At 48.3% G+C, this 23,523-nt stretch overlaps 1 protein-coding gene across 1 annotated transcript in view; it reads right to left on the reverse strand.

Moving 5' to 3' along the window:
* Window positions 1–6,577: 6,577 nt before the first annotated feature.
* Window positions 6,578–23,523, reverse strand: part of DCDC2C (doublecortin domain containing 2C) — a 115,488-nt gene continuing 98,542 nt past the window's right edge. Inside the window, exons 12-18 of the mRNA XM_085016181.1 lie at window positions 9,682–9,849; window positions 9,367–9,459; window positions 8,975–9,044; window positions 8,333–8,453; window positions 7,987–8,105; window positions 7,283–7,350; window positions 6,578–6,977 (exon numbers count right to left, since the gene is read on the reverse strand). Coding sequence (XP_084872307.1) covers window positions 9,782–9,849 — 68 coding nt within the window. The 3' untranslated portion in view covers window positions 6,578–6,977; window positions 7,283–7,350; window positions 7,987–8,105; ... (2 more) ...; window positions 9,367–9,459; window positions 9,682–9,781. The remainder of the gene's footprint in view (window positions 6,978–7,282; window positions 7,351–7,986; window positions 8,106–8,332; window positions 8,454–8,974; window positions 9,045–9,366; window positions 9,460–9,681; window positions 9,850–23,523) is intronic.

The following is a 23,523-nucleotide window of genomic DNA, read 5'->3' on the forward strand; positions in this document are numbered from 1 at the left end:
TAATTCCTTTAAATGTAAATGAACTAAATGCTCCAATAAAAGACAGAGTGGTTGAATAGATACAAAATAAAGACCCCTATCAGGCTGCCTACAGGAACACTTGGAATTGAGAGACGCATGCAGACTGTGAGGGGATGTAAACAGGTATTCCATGCAAATGGAAACAAAGGGAAAGCTGGAGTGGCAAGGCTCATATCAGACAGAATAGACTTTAAACAAAGTCTGTGACCAGAGACAAAAGAAGGAGGTTACATAGTGACCAAGGGGTCAATCCAAGAAGATGTAACAATTGTAAATATACACACACCCAACACAGAGGCATCTAAACGTATATATATATACACGGCAAATGTTAACATGCATAAATGGAGAAACTGACAGAAGAGTAACACATAACAGAGGGTACTTTAACCCCACTTACATCAAAGAACAGATCAGACAGAACAGACAGAACAGCAATAAGGAAACACAGGACTTAAATGACACATTAGACATGTTGGACTAATGGATAGGTGTATAACCTTCCCTCCAAAAGCAGCAGAATACACATTCTTTCCAAGTGCACATGAACCACTCTCCAGGTTAGAGTACATGCTATGCCAACAAGCCTTTGCAAATTCAAGAAAATTGAAATAATTTTAAGTATCTTTTCTGACCACAACATTATGAGACCAGAAATCAACTACAAGGGGAAAAAAAAAAAAAAAAAACCTACAAAAAAATGAAATACAAAATTAAAAAAACACAGAGGCTGAAAAACATGCTACTGAGCAACCAATGGATCGTTAAAGAAATCAAAGAGGAAATTAAAAATCCCTGGAGACAAATGGAATGAGCACACCATGATCCACAAGCTCTGGGCTGCAGCAAAAGAAACTCTGAGAGAAGTTCATAGCAACACACGCCTACCTCGGGAGTAAGAAAAATCCCAACTAGGAAACCTAACCTTACACCTAGAGGAACCAGAAAAAAGAGGAACTTAACAAAATCCAAAGTCAGCAGAAGGAAAGAAATCATAAAGATTAGCGCCGAAATCAATGAAACGGAGGCCAAAAATAACAGAAAAGATCAGTGAAACCAAGAGCTAGTTCTCTGGAAAGATGAGTAGCATTGACGGACATTCAGCCACAGACTCAGCAAGAAAAAAAGGCAGAGAGGACCCACATCGATAAAATCAGAAATGAGGGCGTTCCCGTCATGGCGCAGCGGAAACGAACCCGACTAGGAACCATGAGGTTGCAGGTTCGACCCCTGGCCTCACTCAGTGGGTGAAGGATCCAGCGCTGCCGTGAGCTGTGGTGTAGGTTGCAGACGCGACTCGGATCCTGCATTGCTGTGGCTGTGGTTCTGGTTCGATCCCTGGCCTAGGAACCTCCATATATTGCAGGTTCAGCCCTAATGACCAAAAAAAGAAAAAAGAGAGAGAATTCAGTGCCTCCCTGAAAAACTCTCCATGGAATACTAGTTAATGAGATGGAACTGCTTTTTTGTAATATGAGTTTTTCTTAGTCACCTCTTGACTTTCCCTGGTTTTCAAATAGGAGGGTTTACATTAATCAGCAACCCTGATTCAGCAGATCTGGGGCAGAAGCAAGGAATGTCTTTCCCACAAGCACACCCAACAGTTCAAAGCGTGGACCTCACACTTCCCAAATCACTTCCCAAATCCCTTCCCCAATCCCTTCTCCAATCCCTTCCCCAATCACTATGATATTGACAGATGGGTTTCTTAGATGTTTGCGGAAGTTGTTCCAAAGCATGTTTGAAACGTTTGCCCTAGAATTATGCACGAGTGTTGAAGGAAAGGTGAATTTTGATCTTACTTTTTGTCTCCCCCTTGAAAAAAAAATTCAGTCTAACACCAGCCATTTACTGAGCCCTCACTGTGTGCCAGGAAGTGCGATAAGCATTTTTAAGTTCTCTTACTTGGTTGTCCTGGCAACCCCAGGGCACAGGTTTCTCACTACTTCATAGATGGGGACATTGAGCCTCGGGGCAGACACGCCCAGGGCTGCAGAGTCGGAGGGATGTGTGTTGGGGGGGGGGGGTTCTTTTATTATTTCTCTTTTCAAAGCTCTAAAGCTCAAATATGTTTATTTCTATTTTCCACTCAGTTGCTAAACACCATTCTTGTTAGAGAATACATTTCCTCATGAGAAACAAGCTATGCGTTGTGATTTTCTTCTGTCTGAAAGATGAAAATGAGCAGAGAAATATTTATCTCGGCTGGAAAAAGGAAAGAGAAAACGTAACAAAATCCTAGAGAACAGGGGCCTTGTAAACAAGTTTTTAAGGGAAAGAAGCCCTAAAACACAGTGTCTCATCAACTAAATAAAGAACTCGAAGCCAGGTCTGGAGGAAACGGGTACTGTCGTCATTAGACCATAAATGCCCAGCCAGAATGGGAATGTGATACAGGCAGATGGAAATTCAGTTTCCAACAATGCCTACCTGGGAACAGGCGACAGTCTTCTGGCTTCTTGACCCTGCCAACATCAGATCCTGCAGCGCTTCTCAGGGGAATTCTTTAAGAGAAAAAAAAAAAAAAAATGAGCATACCTGTGAATGAAGTAAAGCATAATCTCTGGAGACAGAAGGAAAATGCTCACCTAAAATTAAGGCTTGTGGAGTTCCCGTCGTGGTGCAGCGGAAACAAATCCGACTAGGAACCATGAGGTTACGGGCTCGATCCTGGCTTCGCTCAGTGGGTTAAGAATCTGGTGTTGCCGTGAGCTGTGGTGTAGGTTGCAGACGTGGCTCAGATCCAGCATTGCTGTGGCTGTGGTGTAGGCTGTGCAGCTGTAACTCCGATGAGGCCCCTATCCTAGGAACCTCCACATGCTGCAGGTATGGCCCTAAAAGCTAAAAATAAAAATAAAAACTCAGAAAAAAATAAAATAAAATTAAGGCTTGGGCATGTCAGGTAACTGGAAAGCACTGTGTGGTAGCATCTAAGGGGACCCAGGACCAAAGCAGGATGAGTGACCAGAAGAATTGCCTAAAAAACCACCAATTAACATAGATACATGACTACACATAAAAAACGTGAATAACGAGGACCTACTGTGTAACACAGGGAACTCACTCACTAACTTGTAATAACCTAAACCCTATAATGGGAAAGACCCCGAAAAAGAACAGAGAGAGATACATACCTATGAGTGGGTCTCTGAGTCATTTCGCTACACACGTGAAACTGACACAGCACTGTAAATTAACTAGACTTCAATTTTTAAAAAAAAGCCGCCGGCACAACCCACAAGTATGGCACCTGGATACCAATGGGACTGAGGTCAGAAAACGTCCCTCTGCCTCAATTCGGCCCTGGAAAATTGCACACCTGGTGTGCACACCTGGAGCTTAGCGCTCCCCCTTCAACACATCCTCATTTCCGTGCTTCTCTGCCACCAACAGGCAGGACCAGATCGTACGCTCCTGCTTCTTTGCAAACTACCTTAATACTTTGTGTTCCAAACGCATTCTCCTCCTAGGAACTGTGGATGGGAGCCAGAGAAAGGCAGAAGCGACGTCACAGCCTGGGAGAGGTTCAGTTCCTAACGCCTTAATTTGGGAAGTAAGTCAGAAAGTCACATGCCTGGAATTTCCCCTGCGGGTTTTTTCCCCTGTTTATACTGATATGTAAAATCAGAGAGATTGAGAGACCTTGAGGTCGTTTTAAATGTCAAAGTGCACATATGTAACGATATATCACTCTCCCAGGCAGCCTAACAAGTTCTTAATTTTATGTCCACGTTTTCATTTTACATGCTTTTGACATGACTCGAGGTCTTATCATGAACAGGTAAATTTCCAAAGAGCATACGTGTTTAAAAGATCCTTGGGACTGAGTAAAACCCCATATAATTTCATCCTGGTGGGAAGTTTTCCAAAGTAGCCACAGATAATTTGTCGAATTTACCACTTCCACAGATCCCTGTGCGAAGCCAAGAGAAGAGCAGGCAAAGGCCTGGCCTCGTGGAATTTACAGTCGGGCTGTCTTCGCTGCCACTAACAACTGAGCTAAGGGGCCAAAAAGCAAAAATAACCATGAAAAGGAAAAACTCCACGTTTTCCTGCCTGTGTAGTGAAAACCGGTCTTTGCTACTGTGTGTGTCTCTTCCCAGCGTGTCACATGCAACCACACACACACAGTATACTCACGCCTCGGCACACCAAGCGGCCACTTCTCTGGGACACCAGCTGGGTGTCCAACCATTTAAGTCACTCCTAACGCCCCACCCGGAGACGTTGTCAGAGCCCAGATCCCACAGGCTGAGGGTTCAGTCCCCGGGGCCGCCCTCACCACCTCGAGGTGTCACCTGTGCTTCTTCAGGCTGATCCCCCACACGTCAAGAGGGTCCAAGGACCCCCTAAAATCAGGATGCCAGTCGCACGTCCAGGTTGGGGTTCTGACCAACAGGCTACAGACCAGTGGTACACACCACAGGCATCTGCCCTCGGCTCTGCCAACATGGCAGCAGGGCAATTTTTCCAACACCAAGGAGGGACATGGGGCCTGTGGCTGGCTCCAGAACGCTGACAGATATTAAAATTACGCAGTGCAATTAAGGGCTTTCCTAACAGAGCTTATGTACAGGCCAGGGACCATCTATCAGCAGAGGGCAGAGTTAGTGAACTTCTGAGATGCTTATCAACCGCCCAATAGCCCGGCTGGGATAGCGCCCCTGAAATTGCCACAGTCTATCACGTATACACGGAGGTTCAGCCCTTTTTGTGAAAACCTGCACGATGTGTCCCGTGGAGCAAAACAGCTTCTCCGAGCCCTCCGGGTCTATTCCATCAGTCCCTGGACGTCCACGCTTAGCCCCGCTCTGTTACAAGCCTCAGCGACAACAGCAGCCCGAAAACGTAGTCCAACCAAACAGACCCGAGTTGGCCGGGATCGGGGCCACGGCTCAGCTCTGCCTTCCTTCCTGTGAAGCTTCTGTGACATTTCCTCAAGCGACACCTTGACTCTTCCCCCCCCCAGACACCCCGTGAAGACCCCTCCCCCTGGGGAGAGTGCGAGGGACGCCGTGATGCTTCTCTCTCTGTGTCGGAAGCGCGGGGTCTCAGGAAGGATGTGGAGGAGAAGGGGAGGACGGAAAGGAAGGGCTGCCTTTGGAGGGTCCCTGATGGAGGGTTACCGTGTGTGAGCGAGTGCGTGGGGCGGGGGGTGATGGAGGATATGTAGGGGTGTGTGTGTGTGGGTGTGTGTGAGTCCCACATCTCACTCAGACACCAGCCCCTCCCACGCCAGACTCCTGCTCACCTCGCACGCTCCCTCTGTGTGCCCCGCCACCAACGCAGCACTGCCCGGGCACACACGCCAGAACCAAGGCTATGCCGCAGACCCCTCCCTCTAGCCCAGGCCACGAATGCTGTCACCGCCAAGGCTTGAAGGTTTAGTCCCTAAAATAAGCCATCAGCTTCTCTGTATTCCCCCACCACCCCTGGCCCGTCCTGCTATCATCTGTCGCCTGGGCAATGCAGGATGTATTTATATTGTGTGTGTGTGTGTGTGTGTGTGTGCGCACAGAGAGAGAAATAACCAACTGGAGGAAGCGTTTCTCACCCCCTGAATGGACCCTAATTGCTCTTAGGGTAAAGACCAAACTCCTTTGCATTTTCAGGTCCTCCAGGGCACGGGTCTCCTTCCGTCAGGAATTCTCTCTGCTCACCCCTCCACTTGCTCCCCCAGCTTGGCCCTCACCCCTCAGATCTCAGCAGGAAGGTCACTCCCTCCAGGACCATGTACACACGGACCATCTCCCTGACTCCACGGCACTAGCCACAGGTGCCGCCAGGCACCCAGTAAGGTCGTCATTTGAATGCCATCTTTCTGCCCCACTCCACTCGAATGGGCACCTTGGAACGGAGCCCGCTCTATCCTCTCCGCTTAGCACAGAGCCTGGGCCCCAAGAAAGACCCCATACGATCTTTGAATAAATATCTGTTAAATAAAAATTTTAAATAAATGTTGACAGACGATGGGGATAAGTCATATTCTGATGAAAAGATTACCCTAAAAAAAAAAAAAAACTTGGCTTCCTCCATAAAATGCACTCTGCTCCAACCTTTGAGAAATATCTTACTCTGAAGGACACAGTCCAAAATAGTGCCAACTTTGTCTGGAAACATCCCGCGTGATTTCATTAACAGGATCAGAGAGCATGAAAAGAGTGCATCCAGAAAACACAACGTTCAAGAACTTTTTCAAAAGGAATATGCGCAAGATGAAAAATATGCACAAAAAAAAATTTTGAGAACAAAAAACAGCTCTTGAAAATTAATAGCATGAAAGCAGAAATTTTTTAAATTCAGTGAAAGAGCTGGGAGACAGAGTGGAGAAAACTTTGCAGCCGAGGAGTGTCCCTGGCTCCCCATTGTCCTGTTTCCATGGTGACCAGCCACCTGCTTATCAGCCTATTTCAGCAGGACCACAGTCTAAACACCCTGGCTTAGGGCCAGGTCCCCCACCTCGGGAACCAGGGGTCTAGAACCGTGGCACTGGCTTCAGCCAGTGTGAGAAGCATGAGTCCATCTATTTACCAGAGTCGAGGCAGCAGACGGCATCTGAAAACCAGATTCAAAGTTCAGCAGGAAGGCAGAGGGGACCCTGGAGGGCTGCTGGGGACCAGCCCACAAAGCTGGGGACATGGGGACGTAGGAACCACCAGCCCTGTGAGCAGGTTGGGGGCAGCTGAGGCAGTGGCTTCTTTGGGAGCTCTTCTGTGTCGGCACCATCTCTGACCTGCTCCATCCTGTTTGGGTTTTAAGGGTTAACTATCAAAAGTCAACTACACCTGGGAGTTCCCGACGTGGTTCAGAGGGTTAAGGACCTGACGCTGTCTCTGTGAGGATACAGGTCTGACCCATCTCCTCACTCAGTGGGTTAAGGATCCAGCGTTTTGTGCCTGTGGTGTAGGTCACAGCTGCAGCTCTGATTCAACCCGTAGCCCAGCAGCTTCCATGTGCTGCCGGTGTGACCATAAAAAGAAAAAAAAGTCAACATGAATTTGGCCCCTCTCACCCCAATATCATAGGACCTCTTAAAGATAAACCCATCGAACTTTCCCATAAAGCAAAGAGACTTAAACATAATGGTTCACAAACGCGTCTCCAGTGTAACGGTCCCGCACCACAGCACATTCGCCGGACCCGTCACACAGGGACACCCCCCTGAAGTCACGCGCACCGCTCTAGTTCCTGACGCGCGAGTCTCCCTGGCCCTTGGAATTCTCACTGGGATTCTGCCAAGGACGAAGCAGCCAGCGCTCACCTTCACCCTGGGAATGCACTTCGTCTTCTGTCCATCGGTGAGAACGAACGTTTTCACGTAACCAGAACCTGCCATCAATAAGCATCATCATTCCATCTCATAATTATCTTTCCAATTAAAAACTATCTTTAGTTTGTCAGGCTTGTAAAGACTTACAGCAATGTCCACAGTAAGTAAAACCCGCTGGCGACTTTCCTAACAACAAGAGTAGCCACGGTAACAGCTCCCGGCTAGAATCTGCATTTACTTTATAACCAGTGTTTTCGTGTCGCCTATTTGATGGGGTTTCCTAATGATTCTCTCATTTTAGACACCATGAGACGCTGATATCAAAAATGAGTACTGCTGGCAAAGCCCCATTTGGAAAATTCCTCCTGGAGCCCAGCCTGCCTCCGAAACCAGGGGGCCCCCACCCCTTCCAATTCTAGCGCCCAACAATTTGCTCGCCCTTCCCTCTCTCAATTTTCCAGATCTTTCCAAATTTCCTCAGTAGGAGGTTGTAGATTCCCTGAATGTGAACATTGCTTTTTGTGGGTTTCTGATTTGCTCTTTAAAATCCTCAGCACAGAAAAGACCAGAGAGGAGCTGCCCCCTGGGCCCAGCACTCGCTCCGGTGCCAGGGCTGTTGGTGAGCGAAGAAGAACAGACACTCAGCACGGAACACACGCGGGCCAGAGACGATCCCTTGTTTATTTGGAATTCACCTTTGACCGCATGCCTATGTTTTCGCTGGACCAAAATCTTTGTCTTCAAACAGGGGTGGGACATCTGCTTCCAGCCGTGAGAGCGTGGCAGGGCCCAGATGGCACATGGTCATAAACGACTTGAAAAGCAGGCAAACTGTGAAACGAGCGTTCCTGACATGGAACACGCACAGGACAGCGTTCCCCGAGAGGGAGGGAGCCTGGGGAAGGGGACCCCGCGAAGCACAGGGAGCAGACAGCCGGCAAGGAGGCAGAGGGACCCCAGAGGAAGCGCTGGGCAGGCGGCAACTCCAGAAACCCACACAAAGACCCTGGGGTTGGGGCGGGGGGTTAGCCGTGTACAGACCTGCTCAGCTTGGAGGCAGCCGTGAGAGGAAACTCATCTTGAAGGCAGAGGGCAGAGGACCTTGCCCCGACTTTCAGCAGTTACTCGAGACCCCATGGCCTTTTCTCTGCTCCGCCCTGGCCTGCAGGGATGCAGCGCCCCGGTAACAGGTATGTCCTCTGGGCCTCACCCATCACACCCACTCCGGGCTGCCATGTCCTGAGCCCAGCCCTTCCGTCCGCTCCTCTCCTCTAGCGGACTGCGGGGCCGGGGGCAGGGGCGGTCCCCTTTCACAGAGTTTTCTAGTCTCCTTTTGTCCAGCGGATCCTCCAGGCCATCGGCCTCAAGGTCCTAGACATAAGTTGGCCCAGGCAAGCTGGTACCCATCCTCTCATCAGCCGAACCCATCACAGTGCTCATGTCTCATCGGTAAGCAGCAGGCAGCTGGCAGCAGCCAGTTGGCATGTGTGATGAGAAGCCAGCGCTCCCAGAGGCCCCTCCTCGCTAGAGAAGGGGACACAGACCCGGTGGGCGGGCCTCAGCCCCCTGGCTTGGCATTCTTGAGAACTCCCTCCTGGCCCTTGTGTGGCATGGTCACCAGTTCTGTGTTTGCCCACAGAGCTTGGAGGCGCCTCCCTTCCCCCTGCCCAGGCCCGCTCTCACCTGTGCGGACTGATGCCGCACTGCCCGCTCTCCTCACCCGCTCTTCTTCTCTTCACTGAAGCCCAAGGACCTGCTCAAACACAGCTGTGATGACCTCGTCGCCCTCAGTACCCTTGGGCGAGTCCCAAGCTGAACACCACAGGGCTGGTCCCTGCGTGACCCAGCCTCACCTCCATCCCCGCCCACTGCCTCCTTCCCTCCCCTCAGCCCACCAGGCTCCCCTCCCCAGGCTCTGCCCATCCCTCCCTGGGGGTCACCCTCACTGGCCAACTCCCAGGTACCCCTGAGATCCCAGACCCACCCCAGCGTCCCTGACCTCTATCCCCGGGCAAATCCCCTATGAGACATTCTCACGGGCCCCCGAGCCCCCGTTACAGCGGCTTCCTTCTTACCTGATGAGCGTCTGTCTGGGACACGCTCCGGAAGGGCTGGGGGGACGGTTCTGGCTCAGCACGGTGACTGGTACAGAAGCGGCGTCCTAAGTCCTGGGGGAGGGCGGGAAAGAGAGAGGGAGGGAGAGAGAGAAAGGAGACGAGGAGAGAGCAGGCATGAAGGAAGGAGAAGAGGAGGGAAGGGGGAGGGACAAAGGGAGCAAGAAAGACCGTGGGAGGGAGGACAGGAAGCTGACCACCCCACCTTGTCCTTTGGGTTTGAGGGGGGGGCGAATGCAGGGAGGGAGGACGGGGAACGAGGAACAGGTCAGACACCTGACTCTTCCCAGGAAAAGGCTAAGTCGAAGGAGGAAACTGCGAGACGACCACGGGTCACGACGTGGTGCTGGTATTTCACTGTCCTGGACCCCAAGAGTCATGGCTGTTTGATCCGCAGCGTAGCAGTCAGGGCAGAGGAGAGGCGTGGACTCAGCATCGAGGGACCTTCAATGGATAAAGAAGACATGGTGCATATACACAACGGAATATTACTCAGCCATAAACAGGATCAAACACCACCACTTCCAGCAACGTGGATGGACCTAAAGATGATCACAGGAAGTAAAACCAGCCAGACAGAGAACAAATATCACATGATATCATTTGTATGTGGAGTCTTAAAAATGAGATAGAAGTAAATTTATCCATGAAATAGAAACAGACTCACAGACATAGAGAACAGACTTGGGGTTGCTGGAGGAGAGGCTGTATTGGGAATGTGGGGTCGGCAGAGGCAAACTGTGATCTGGAGAAGGGATATGAACCACAAGGTCCTGCTGCACAGCACAGGGAACTATAGTCGCATCCTGGCAGAGACCACAATGGATAAAAATATGGAAAAGAATATATGTGCATATAAAACTGAATCCCTTTGCTGTATAGCAAGAACTAATGCAACATTATAAGTTTATTGTATACGTCAATAAAATGCATTTTTAAAAAAAGAATTGAGGAGTTCCCATCATGACTCAGCAGTGCAGAACACAACTAGTACCCATGAGGTTGCGGGTTCGGTCCCTGGCCTCGTTCAGTGGGTTAAGGATCTGGTGTTGCTGTGGCTGTGGTGTAGGCCAGCAGCTGCGGCTCCAATTCTACCCCTAGCCTGGGAACCTCCGTATGCCACATGTGAGGCCATAAACAGAAAAAAAAAGAGTCCTGTTTTTCTTCTCAGGACTGTGCCATTTGGGTATAAACATCAGAGAGAAACCTGTTCAGAAATACAGAAAACTAAAGACACACACACACACACACACGCAAGCAAATTGCAGAGTAGGTTTGCTATGGTCGAATATTTCTATCTCTCTAAAATTGCGCTAATTGCCTTGGTAATTGCACTTATGAGACTACGAGGGGCTGACGCTGACGTAGAATAAATAACATTTTGAAATCCATAAACAAAATACGAAGGGACGTTTGAGAGTCGGAAGGGAAAGGGTGGAGCCACAGGTGCCCGTTCACGTCGGCCGCGCCCACACCAACCACAGACTGATTTTTTTCTCGCACGTTACACACAGAAAATTAAAGTATGTGGCGTGTTTTACATTTTAGCATATAAGCGATTTTTCAGAATGGCATGTTAATTAATGCTCGGATATTAAGAAGGGGCCCGTCTCAGAGGCACATCTGTCCATCCTTCCGATAACGGGAACAACTGGAAGATGAAACCGTTGCCGGGGCTAAACGAATGCCCTTCCATCAGCCTCATGCTGGCGAGGACACTCCTCCCCTTTGGCTCTTGGCTGAGACCCTGATGACGTCACCCGGCTTGGTCCCCAAAGAGGCTCAAAGGTCGGCGCTGAAGGTGCCACATTTTAATTCGACGGAAGCAGAGACATGAACAAAATCAACCTAGAATCTGTGTGTGACATGCGACTCTTGGAGCTCCTGAGTCAGGAAAGAGAGTGGGATTTAGCGTCATGCTCTGTTTGGACACGATTAACTTTCAGAGTCCCGATCTATCTTTCTCAGAAGAAATAAATCCCAGCCCCTTGATTTTCTGCTCTGCCTCGGGGCGTAGGGATTTGCTGCTGTGTCTGTTTCCAGCGTCTTTACATCCGAATGCACATACATTCCATCTTGAAGGAGATCAGACCTCATTAACTCGCTTGACCAGGCTGGAAAACGGCTCTCTAAGAGCGCATGGAGCAAAAAGCATTTCTTCTTCGTTCCCAGACAAGGAATCACCAGCATGCTCCCTATCAGAGAATCAGACCAAAGAACAAAGTAATTCAACACCCACCCTATAATTAATATCCAGGCTCCCCCACACCCCCTTGTGACTGGTAGAAATTAAGTCAAAATACATTTTAGGAGCAAATGTTTCTTCCAGCTACAACTTAGAAATGCTCATAAAATCATAAGCAGGTATCCACTGTCCTGATGAATCTTTCAATTCAGGACAGACTTTGTGTCTGTCATGAGAGTAAATTACGACACTAAATTTCCAAGCGCTTGTGTAACCTGCTGGACTCTTTACAGAGACCCCAAAGAAATAAATATCCCAAGCCTGCCAGCCAAGGTCGCCCTATTGATTGAGCAGGAAAGGGCGTTCTAGAAGGCGAAGCATTTTCAGAAATTAACACTACAGAGATGCACCTTCATGCTTTGAAGAAATGTCTTTGGCAAATGGGAACATCAATCTAAAGAGTTAAAAAAAAAAAATCAGCTCCTGTAGAGAAAAAGAGAAGGATGCTTAGCAAGCCCAGCACCCCTTGGGCCACTGTGATCCTGCCTCAAAGGGACGGGGAAAAGAAAAGAAAAAAGAAGGAGCCAAGCTTTCTCGAAGGATTAGAAAATCAGGGCTTTAATGGGCCCCGGACTCCCACGGTGTTCTTCACGCTGGGTGACAGCACACAGCCAAAGGTCACACGTCTACGGGGGAGGTCGTGGCCTCTGGAAGAACGACCTCCGTGTGCAAATAGCCGTGGGATTGAGTGAAAAGAATGGACACTCATTTATATTTTGGAAAATGTAATTGGGCTGATGTTCCGAGGAGAGGGGCTCCGGAAGGCCAGGGGAGGCAGGTCACGGACGCCAGGGTGCGGGGTCACCGCGCAGCGAGCTGACGGCCCGGGCCCCGGGCGCCCCTCTCCCAGACCACTGACTCTGCACTCGGGCACATCAAGCCGCCTTTCCCAGAGCTGGTGGGCTCGGAGGAGGTGTCTGGTACCAGGGCTTGCCTCCGGCTTTATGATTTAGGTTTTACACAAATGAGAAGAGGAGAGAGAAGGTTCTGGTCTTCCATTTTCATCTCATGGCTCATTTCCCCCATCTGTCTTGCTTACTGGTGTCTCCAGGATTTCCTGCCTGTGGCTGGCAATATGCAGACGGGGTGGGAGCTTGTTTTCCGTCTCCCTTGGCTGCGGGGGGAGGGGGGGGAAGTACCTGGGGATTGGTGACAGAAGTCACGAAAGCCATCACATCACATCACCCATGGAAATCGGCTGGCTTCCCTTCTGTGTGGCCACTGAAATGACATCCCACAACCCCAGGATACCTGCCCTGTCTCCTTTCGAGAAGACCAGGTCTGGGTCCAGGGTGTGGTGGCCCCTCGGGGCTGGAACTCCCGTAGAATCATGACACTTTAAATAAAACACATGCACTGCTTCTGATCTGGGCCAGATTCTTTTTCTTGAAATAAATCGTTTTTCCCGAATCCGTCATGTTGGTTCTACTTGCACTGGATCCCAAAGATCCCAGATCTTACAGGAAAGAAGGAAAGTGGTACGTCTCTTGTGAGTCTCACGGCAACGGGGCTGTCACTCCACTCAGGCCTATATGCTTGAGCCGAAGGCCAGGTCACTGGGCATCTGAGCAGGCTCTGCCGCAGCCAGCGGCCTCCCAGGGCTGACCTCTGACCTCTGACACACAGAGGTGACGCCCCCTGAGGTCCCTTTCGGCGCTCCTCTGCGTTTTCACAGCCTCTCCGGGTCGTGGGGTTGCTTTATTTATCTTCCTTCCCACTGATTTAATTAGTGCCTGCTGTCTCTTCAAGGGCCACTGAGTGATGCCTCTGCTGGGTACAGTGGCTTTTGTCTTGTCCCAGGCTGGCCTGGCCCGGGATCCAGTCCCCGGACCTTCTACTCCTGGGGATTTCTTTTTTTTTTTTTTTTTTTTTTTTTTATTTTCCCACTGTACAGCAAGGGGGTCAGGTTATCCTTACATGTATACATTACAATTACATTTTTCCCCCAGCCTTTCTTCTGTTGCAACATGAGTATCTAGACATAGTTCTCAATGCTACTCAGCAGGATCTCCTTGTAAATCTATTCTAAGTTGTGTCTGATAAGCCCAAGCTCCCGATCCCTCCCACTCCCTCCCCCTCCCATCAGGCAGCCACAAGTCTCTTCTCCAAGTCCATGATTTTCTTTTCTGAGGAGATGTTCATTTGTGCTGGATATTAGATTCCAGTTATAAGTGATATCATATGGTATTTGTCTTTGTCTTTCTGGCTCCTGGGGGATTTCATTTCTCTTCCTTTTCGGAGAAAGCCCGGAAGTTCCACATGGCTTTCTCCCTGCCTGATGCCGACAGAGTGCAGCCGCTGTGCTTAAAAACCCCCCAGAAATCATGACGCCGCATCCTAAATTTCAGCACAAATGGCTGTGATGAAAGGACGTAAAGCTTAGTAGGACTTAACTGTTGTGTGGCACAGGGAACTACATCCCGTCACCTGTGACGGAACACGACGAAAGATAACATGAGAAAGAGATTGTGTGTGTGTGTGTGACTGGGTCCCTTTTCTGTCCAGCAGAAATTGGCAGAACACTGTGAATCAATTATAATTAAAAAAAAAAAAATAAGACTTCACTGATCTGCAGCCCTCATGGCGGGCAGCCCCGTGCAGGCAGCCGGCGGACAAGCTGATGGGCAGAGACAAGTCGACACCTCGACGCCCACAGCGGTGGGGCCGCGGGACTCTGCCCTTCGAAAGGAGACGGCACATACCCGTGACAAGGGGTCCCCGTTATTCCTCCGATCGCCAGCGCGCCCCTGGGCCATCCTCCCTGCAGGCTGGAAGTCCCACCCAAGGAGGAGGCCGGGCGCTTTGCGTCTCAGTTAAATGACTCCCGCCTGGAAAGGAGCAGGGCAGCTCCGCCAGTCACACGGCAGAAGGGGTCGCTCTGAGCCGCGTGTAGGGACAGCCTGCTATCTAGGAAACACAGCATCGGAAAGAGCTCCGGGAACAGCTGGCGGCCCTCAACCCCGTGTGTGTCAGGCTCACCATCTCCTCCGCCGCCGGGCCCAGAGGGAGCAGCATGAGGTGTGGACACAGCAGGCCTCCTCCGCGGGCGGTGTAAACAGCGGGGCGGGAAAGCGCCCTAACCCTGCCCGCAGTCAGCCTCTCCCCGCAGGAAGCTCCACCCTGGGGATCCAGAGGCCAAGGCCTCTTCGTGACCCACACGCTGTGACGCTAGGCTGTCACTGTAATAATATGAACCCCATGGTTTTCTACGGCAGCTCCTGGAGAAGAATTTCTTTTATTCTTTTTTTTTTTTTTTTCTTGGTCTTTTTGGGGCTGCACCTGCAGCCTACTGGAAGTTCCCAGGCTAGAGGTCAAATCAGAGCTGTAGGAGTTCCCGTCGTGGCGCAGTGGTTAACGAATCCGACTAGGAACCATGAGGTTGCGGGTTCGGTCCCTGCCCTTGCTCAGTGGGTTAACGATCCGGCGTTGCCGTGAGCTGTGGTGTAGGTTGCAGACGCGGCTCGGATCCCGCGTTGCTGTGGCTCTGGCGTAGGCCGGTGGCTACAGCTCCGATTCAACCCCTAGCCTGGGAACCTCCATATGCCGCAGGAGCGGCCCAAGAAATAGCAACAACAACAACAAAAAAAAAAAAGACAAAAAAAAATCAGAGCTGTAGCTGCAACCTACCTCACAACAATAGCAACCCTGGACCCTTAACCCACTGAGCAAGGGCAGGGATCAAACCTGCATCCTCACAGACACTATGTCAGGTTCTTAACCCACTGAGCCACAGCGGAAGCTCCTGACCTCAGAAGTTTTGTGGGGTTTTGGGGGGTTGTTTTGGTTTTTGTTGTTTTCTTCTGCTGTGGCGTGTAGAAGTTCCCCAGCCAGGGATCAAACCCACGCCACAGCATCGACCCAAGCTCCAGCAGTAACAACGTTGTATCCTTAACCTGCTGCACCACCTGGGAACTCCCCTCAGAAGATTTTAAATGATGCCTGGAGTTTGGGGGTGTGTAGCGAGTGTGGTTGTGTGCACGTGGGAACGACAGAGCCTTGCTCCAAGGAACCTGAGGACTATCACAGACTTCAGAAAGCAAACTCCTGGGTCTGAGCAACTACTTCAACCAGACTAAACGCTGAAATGTAGTCCCCCGACTGTTTCCCCACCTCAGCTGTGTCACGTACAGGTTTCCGTTCCAGAGACTTCCATCCTTGGGGCGCAGGGGCCCAGCCCCTAAATCCCAAGATGCCCACACTCGTCGGTCACCAGCCTGGGAGAGGGGGTCGGGGTGATTAAGTGCCAACTGTGTTCCGAGCTTCTGCAGCAATTGGAAGCGCAAATTAAATTATCTATAAGCAAGTCGGGAGATATTTCCTATGCGGAATGCTGGCGTAAAACTGACAGGAACACAGCTCATCATGTTGAAGCAACTGAGAAAAACACATGGAAAAGAAGTAAAACAATATAAAATAGAGGCTGGGACTCGCAAATGATAAGCCATTAATTTTCCTTTCGCACCATCTTGGACCACAGAGACGAGTGATGTCATTATCTTATTATTTCTAACGGCTGGGACCCGGCCATGTAAGACTTGGCCAAGCTATCTGGATTCCAGACCATTTGTTTTCTGCTCTTCTCATGAATCACTCCTCCAGCCAAACAGGGGAGCTATGGAAATGCAGAGATCCCAAACTCCCAGCTGTTATGAGCATGGAAGACTTCCTGCAAATGACATGTTTGCATGTGCATCATTTAGGCTAAAGATGATGTAAACACCTAACACTGTGCGGTGCCAGCGCTAGAGGGACCATTCGGGGCTGTCGGGCCTCCCCTCACTTCCGAGAGAGGAAGGCGGCAGGATGTAGGACGGGACTAGAAACGAGCCTTGGGCCAGATGCCCCATCTCCTAAGTGCCTCCAGTGAATAACAGAAATGCTCTCTGACTATTTCCTTATTTGCAAAATCCTCACCCCAACTCTCCCCCTCGTCATCATCGAGATACCTCCTTGCTGACAGGTGCACTGCCAAGATGGAGACGGCTACACTCCATCACTCCGAGGAGACCGGCTCAGCCCCTCGGCCTCCGCGGCACTGGGGGGTGCTGCCATTTGCCGTCCAAAGATGGCACGAGTCACTCACCTCTCCTCCGATGGCTTGCGTAACTCTGCCCGTGGTGGCAGTGTGGATTTAACACACTAGGGTCTGTTTCAGGCTGAGCTAAGGTAACACTTTTTGGCATTAAGACATGAATGGCCCCTTACTGGACATGAGAAACGCAGGGAGCATTCCAAGGAAGGAAGAGAAGAGGCCAACTGCCATAAAGCCCTACTTCATCCCCCTGCTGGCGCTGTAGCAGGGGGCAAATTGCTTCAAAGTCTTTTCTATTAGCAAAACTAGGCGTGTACTGGGCAGCTCACATGCTGGGTTCATATGTAGACTTCTCCCCTTAGCTTTCTGATCTGACATTTCCAAAGGTCTAGAATGATTAGCTGCTCGCGTGCTGTGGTGATATTTTAGAATGTGAGCAATAACGAAGGGCCGCTTGGCCACTACCAGGGGAATTCTGTTGGCATCGGGCTGCCTCAGTGGACTACCGTGTCCACGGAAATACCCTGTGAGGCTTGCTACCGCGACACAACCGAAAACCATCCATAGCTTAACAAGCCATGGAGTCACCATTCCCAGTCCTATTTAGGAAACGGCCGGGAGCTGTTCCGGTGAGTTATTTCCTCTAGAAACGGTCTTCCCCTGCCTCTCTGGGGCCGTGTGCAACGACTGCACCAAGGCGACGTGGAACCGCAGGTTGGTGATCTCTGCGCTAAATAGTCTTGGAGCAGATCTATTTAGGAAGCGGTGTCTAAGAAATTCCTCCAGGGGCGTTTGCCAGCCGAGCAGGGCCCAGGTCCTCCTGCCCATCAATGCATTGTTTGTATTAACAATTCACACCACCCGTGTCCAATGGCAGATTGAAAATCAGAATGCATAGAAAAGAAAATCATGGAGAACAGACACGTGGTTGCCAAGGGGGAGGGAGAGGGAATGGGATGGACTGGGAATTTGGGGTTAATGGATGCAAACTATTGCCTTTGGAGTGGATAAGCAATGAGATCCTGCTGCATAGCACTGGGAACTATGTCTGGTCACTTGAGATGGATGATAATGTGAGAAAAAGAATGCATGAATGCACACATGTATGTGTGACTGGGTCCCCTTGCTGTGCAGCAGAAAATTAACACAACACTGTAAACCAACTATAATGGAAAAAATTAAAATCATTATAAAAAAAAAGAAAATCAGAATTGGCAATCCAGATAGGAGAAAAGTCACCTAATTCACTTTCCTGCAAGAGGGTCCTGCAGCGGGGTCCAGCACAGCCCTGCAGGCTCTCCTGCCTGACTCCCTTCCCACCAGGTAGCCCCCCTCACACTCCACCCTGCATCCTCAAACTCCTCAAACAAAGAGACACATGAAACCTATGAAGCTGCGGCCGTGCACCTGCAATGTCAGGGGTGTCCTTCGGGGCAGGGGCACCTGAGCATCCCAAGAACGTAAGGGATGCATTTGCCACTTTCTTCCTTTAAAGTGGGAGCTTTGAAGGAGTTCCCCTTGCGGCACAGCGGAAATGAATCTGACTACTATCCATGAGGATGCGGGTTCAATCCCTGGCCTCGCTCAGTGGGTTGGGGATCCAGTGTTGCTGTGAACTGTGGTGTTGGTTGCAGATGCGGCTTAGATCCTGCATTGCTGTGGCTGTGGTGTACGCTGGCAGCTGCAGCTTCGATTTGACCCCTGGCCTGGGAACCTCCATCTGCCACGGGTTCAGCCCTAAAAAGAAAACGTAATAATAAAGCAGGAATTTTGAGGGACAAACACACCATCCAGCTCATCCACGATGTGCAGCTAGAGCTGGGCTTTCTCTGAATCTCCTTTGCAATTGTTGAGTTACTAGCAGTGGGTTACACTAGATAAATCTTATAAATAAGAAGCAGAGACAGTGCTTTAAAAATCCATAATCTTGGTGACAGGCAGCAGAGGTCCATCTCCGGACACAACCTGTGACCACCTGTTTCTGAACGATCCCCACATCACACTTCATGAAAAGATGGGTCACCTCTGGGCAGTGCCAGATGGGCTCCAGGAAACAACCAGGGAGTCGACGAATAGGAGCTGCCTGTTTCAAAATGAACAAAGACAGGCAACTTGCCTACCCTATACCTGGACTCACCTGAGATCCATGAAGCAAGCAGACAAGGCTCAAAGCTTCGGTTACCTCACAAAGTCTGGGCTTCAGACACAGATGAGAGCCCAGCCCCCACTCAGAGTGCCCAGTTCTCTCTATTTGTACGGCCACATAACCTCAGCACCTCTATAGAGAGAAGGCTTTCTGGATTGAAAATACAATAATGCATAAAGATGATTCCATTGAAGGCGTCGGAAATTTCAAATGTATTAACCACAAAATATTACTCTGAAGAAGATTAAGAGAAATTAAAAATAATTAGACCATATTAAAAGCAAATTTTAAAAATACCAGGGACATAGTAGGAAATAAACATAATTTTAGGAATGCAATTAACGCACATGAATGATTATTCCACTTTTTTTTAAGTTCAGATAATCAATATCAAAAACCCTATTTTATTTTAATGCACATAGATATGCTTTTTTTTCTTTTGCTTTTTGGGGCCGCACCCACCGCACATGGAGGTTCCCAGGCTAGGGGTCTGATCGGAGCTACAGCTGCCAGCCTACACCACAGCCACAGCAACGTGGGATCTGAACCACGTCTGCAACCTACACCGTGGCTCACGGCAACACCAGATCCTTAACCCACTGAGCAAGGCCAGGGATCAAACCTGCAACCTTGTGGTTCCTAATCGGATTTGTTTCCGCTGCACCACGACAGGAACTCCAGTATGCTTTATTTATTTTGCATAAAAACTTTTCAAAAGTTTCAAAACTTATTTTTTAATAGAACCATCTCATATGCACCAATGTGGTAAAAATTAATTAGGTGGTCAATAAATCTGTACGTGTGTGTGTGAGAGAGAGAGAGAGAGAACATGTGCCCCTGGATGTGTCTGTCTGTCTGTCTCTCCCCTTTCTTCTCTCCATTCCTCTTTCCCTCCTTTACACACACGTACATATATTAAACCATTTTTAGTCATCCTTCTCACTCGTAAAAGTGCCCTGGTTCGTGTGACAAATTATGAATGGAATGCAGAAGAGTTAGGCTCCTTTCCTCACCTGTGCCTCATGGATCAGAATTTTCCAGCATTTGTGGAAGAGGTGGAAAAGGAACTAAAAAAAGCTGTTGGGGCTGAGCGGTTAACCTTCTATGTACACATAGAACTGAGGAACTTGAAAGCACTGAAAAAAATGCTTCCTCCCTAGAAAAGATATCAGAATAAGGAGTATTATTTCCCCCCCAAAAAAATCTTAATCATCGGCTCAGAGGAGAATGCTTCAGCCTTTCTTTCCTTCCTTCCTTCCCTTGAAGCAAAAGATGAAAAATGCTTCCTCTCACACCCACCCAAAGTCAACTGCAGGAGACTGTAAATGTACCAAACACAGGGATTGAAGACTTCCAAGAGAAAAAAACCTAGCATGCCGTTCCCCAGTCTGATGGCTATATGGGCTTGCTGATTTGCTTCTCTGTCAAGAGAGAACAGCATTAAAAACATGCCACAGGTGCAAAAATGGAGCCATCTGCAATCCCACCAGTTGCCATCTCAAGAACAATATAAGACAAACATTTCTTTAAAAAAAGGCAAAAATTTCTGAAATAACAAAATAAAGACAATCAAAAGTTCACTCCTTCACAAAGGTAATGAGAACACTAGCAAAAACGGTCAAAATCTTCTTTTTCAGGGCACTACTAGAAATTAATCATAGGGTTGTAGCTATCCAAGGAGCATGTATCCAAGAAAAACAACTGAAGCGCAGTAGAAACAGCAAATTTTGCAGGGTTTTTAACTTGCCCTATCCCCAACTCCCTCTCCCCAGCACATCAACCTTGAGAACGAATAACCTCACAGCTGTTTCATGGTAGCTGTGAAAACCAAAGCTTAGCACCCCCTAGAGAAGGCAGAATGGGTTTAGAGCCTCCAAAAGCTCATACGCAGAAAGCTTTTGCTATCCGACCTGTCTCGCACTCTACGAAGAGCTCCATTCTCAAGAGTTCTCTTTGTCTGACCCTTCTCAGAGCTCACTCTGTATAAACAGCCTTATCTCTGGGGCACTGTCAAAAACAATTGGTGGCAACTGTTTAACATTATAGCTGCCTTAGGTGGTGACACCAATTGGGACTAACAAAAGGCTGGCTAAAAATTTTTTACATTTTAAATTCCAGTTTTTAGGGGGAAAAATAGGAATGAGGCATCTACAGTTGGTTCTGCAAAGCTCTGATATAGTCCTGAGAATCTAGAAGGCCATATACATGTGCAGAGCTGTGCGCATACCCAGGAAAGACTTCAGATGGCCTCAAACTCTCACCTTTGTCTGACCTTGAGTCTCTGATCAGGAAGCCAAGACTAAGGCAGGGCTGTAAATGCCCTCCTGGAGATATACCCAACACACACGTGGAGCCCCTCAGAAAAGGCCAGAGATTTACTGAATTAATTTAAGGGAATCTCTGTCCAATCACTAGCTGAACACTAAACTCAACAAACTCCAAGTTAGACAAACTCAAAGAGATACACACCTAGACACATCATAATAGAACTATCAAAAGCCAAAGGCAAAGAGAACTTTAAAACAGTAAGAAAGAAGCAACTCCTCATGTACAAAGTAGCCTGTGCTACTTCAATGGAAGCAGAGATATGGCTTCTTTTGTCATATCTTTTTCTGTAAAAGAGAAATACATTTCCACTCTTCATTTTACTTCTGGTTTCCACTACTCAGCTCAGAAGGTTCACCAGACATTTTTAATTTTTCTTTTTTTTTTTTTTTTTTTTTTTTGCCTTTTGTCTTTTTGCCTTTTCTAGAGTCGCTCCTGCAGCATATGGAGGTTCCCAGGCTAGGGGTTGAATCGGAGCTGTAGCCACCGGCCTACGCCAGAGCCACAGCCACACAGGATCTGAGCCACGACTACAACCTACACTACAGCTCACGGCAATGCCGGATCCTTAACCCACTGAGCAAGGCCAGGGACAGAACCCGCAGCCTCATGGTTCCTAGTCGGATTCGTTAACCACTGCGCCACGACGGGAACTCCTCAGCAGACATTTTTAAAGCCTCCTCTTTTGCTTCCTTTCTCACTTATGCTTGTGTACCCCAATAGGTTCTGACACGTTTTAATGCACATCAATTCTAAAGAATTTTTAAGCATCAAATATAAGAAGCTGATGCTGTTGAGCCTATTGTCAATGGTTATAACCATTTCATCAATGATCATTAACAGAAAACATGTTTAGGTTCTTCACGTGACAACATGCAACATAAAGGAGATGGAGACGTTTATGTCTCTGTGAAAATTTGACCTTATTGAAAGCACTTTTTTTTTTTTTACAAATGCTAAGGTAAACAACCTATAGCTTCTTTAAATATGACTAAAATGCAAACAAAATACATTTAACAGCTAAATGTGTACCCAGCAAAGCAATCCCCAAACTCTGAACAGAGTGATTTGAAGGCATACATTATTTGCTGGAGTTAAAATCTTTTCTAAAATAAACTGTTAAATTTTCACACTTAGCCAGATGGGTATTACCTTTGTCATAAAAATAAGTAGATAAATTTTTAAATCCATTTCCCAGCAGACCTTGATTTTTTTCTTTGCATTTGGAATTAATCATTCAGAAGGTAAACTATGTTCATGCTTTGAACTTCATACAGCAGTTTCTAGATACCTTTTTGTGAGAACTTCCAAGTTGCAGAGAAATGAAACCATACCCTCCAAGGGACAGTCCAAGAAAAAAAAAAGGAATTGGGGAGACTGTGCAGGTCATTTCAAACCCTTCTGGATTTCTGAACAGTATTTGTGAGCCTTAATTATAAAGAACCGCGCCTCACTCTTTTCAATGTTTACTATAAAGAAACATCACCAAGAAAAGTAATCAGAACAATACGGAAACCAGTGGAAAACCCTCCTCTTTAGCTTTTGAGAAGACACGACTGCTGGGGCTTCAGCTCCACCCCAGACATGATTTTCTTGCTGCTAAAATGTCCGTATCAATAGGGAAGCACCATGATTGAAATAGATATAAAGTTTTTTTTTTTTTTTAGTTTATTGGTTTATACTCCCAGGCCATCTGAAAGACATAAAAAATCACGTTATATAAAACACTTCCCAAAGCTGTGATCTGGCCACCTTTTACTCCCAGTCCTCACAAAAGCTGGTATTTCTGTAAAGTCTGGGTTCCAGGCCGTGTTCGGGGCATATGCTGAGAGTCCAGGAGCTACAGTATCACATGAAAGCTAATTACAGCACATCCAGGCACGGTTTGCTGCCAGGCAGACGCTGATGTAGAAAACAACCTTGGAAATTTATTTTGAAATAATTTTGAAATGATTTCAGCATTAGCGGTCACCTCACTCCGGCTGATCTAAAGAGGCCCCTTACTCCCCCTCTTGCCTTGCCAATGCTCCCCTCCCAGCCCCCATCTTTAAATGTGCTAAGATACCCCAGCATTGTCTGAATGTTTCTGTCTGACTGCAATACTGAACTTCTCCCTTAGGAAGTCATTCCGTATTACAACCCCCAGCACTCCGACCACTCTAAAACTAGACCCCGAACGTGGCTGTCGCCTGGGCGCAGCAGTTTAAATGAAGCAACATTTAAGTACCCGTTAAAATACAAAGAATCTATCTCATACCAGAACACTGCTATGAATTTTAGAGAATTTAATTGCATTTGTCATACAATAATTCTACCCTAAGGCAGATTAAGTATTTCAGTGGATTTGAAACAAACAAACAAAAAACTTAA

Source organism: Sus scrofa, chromosome 3 (genome assembly GCF_054392235.1).
Source record: "Sus scrofa isolate SSC_HxYL_T2T_F1_AM1 chromosome 3, Sscrofa_HxYL_maternal_Yorkshire_Landrace_v2.0, whole genome shotgun sequence".
In the NCBI taxonomy this organism is placed as follows: Eukaryota; Metazoa; Chordata; class Mammalia; order Artiodactyla; family Suidae; genus Sus; species Sus scrofa.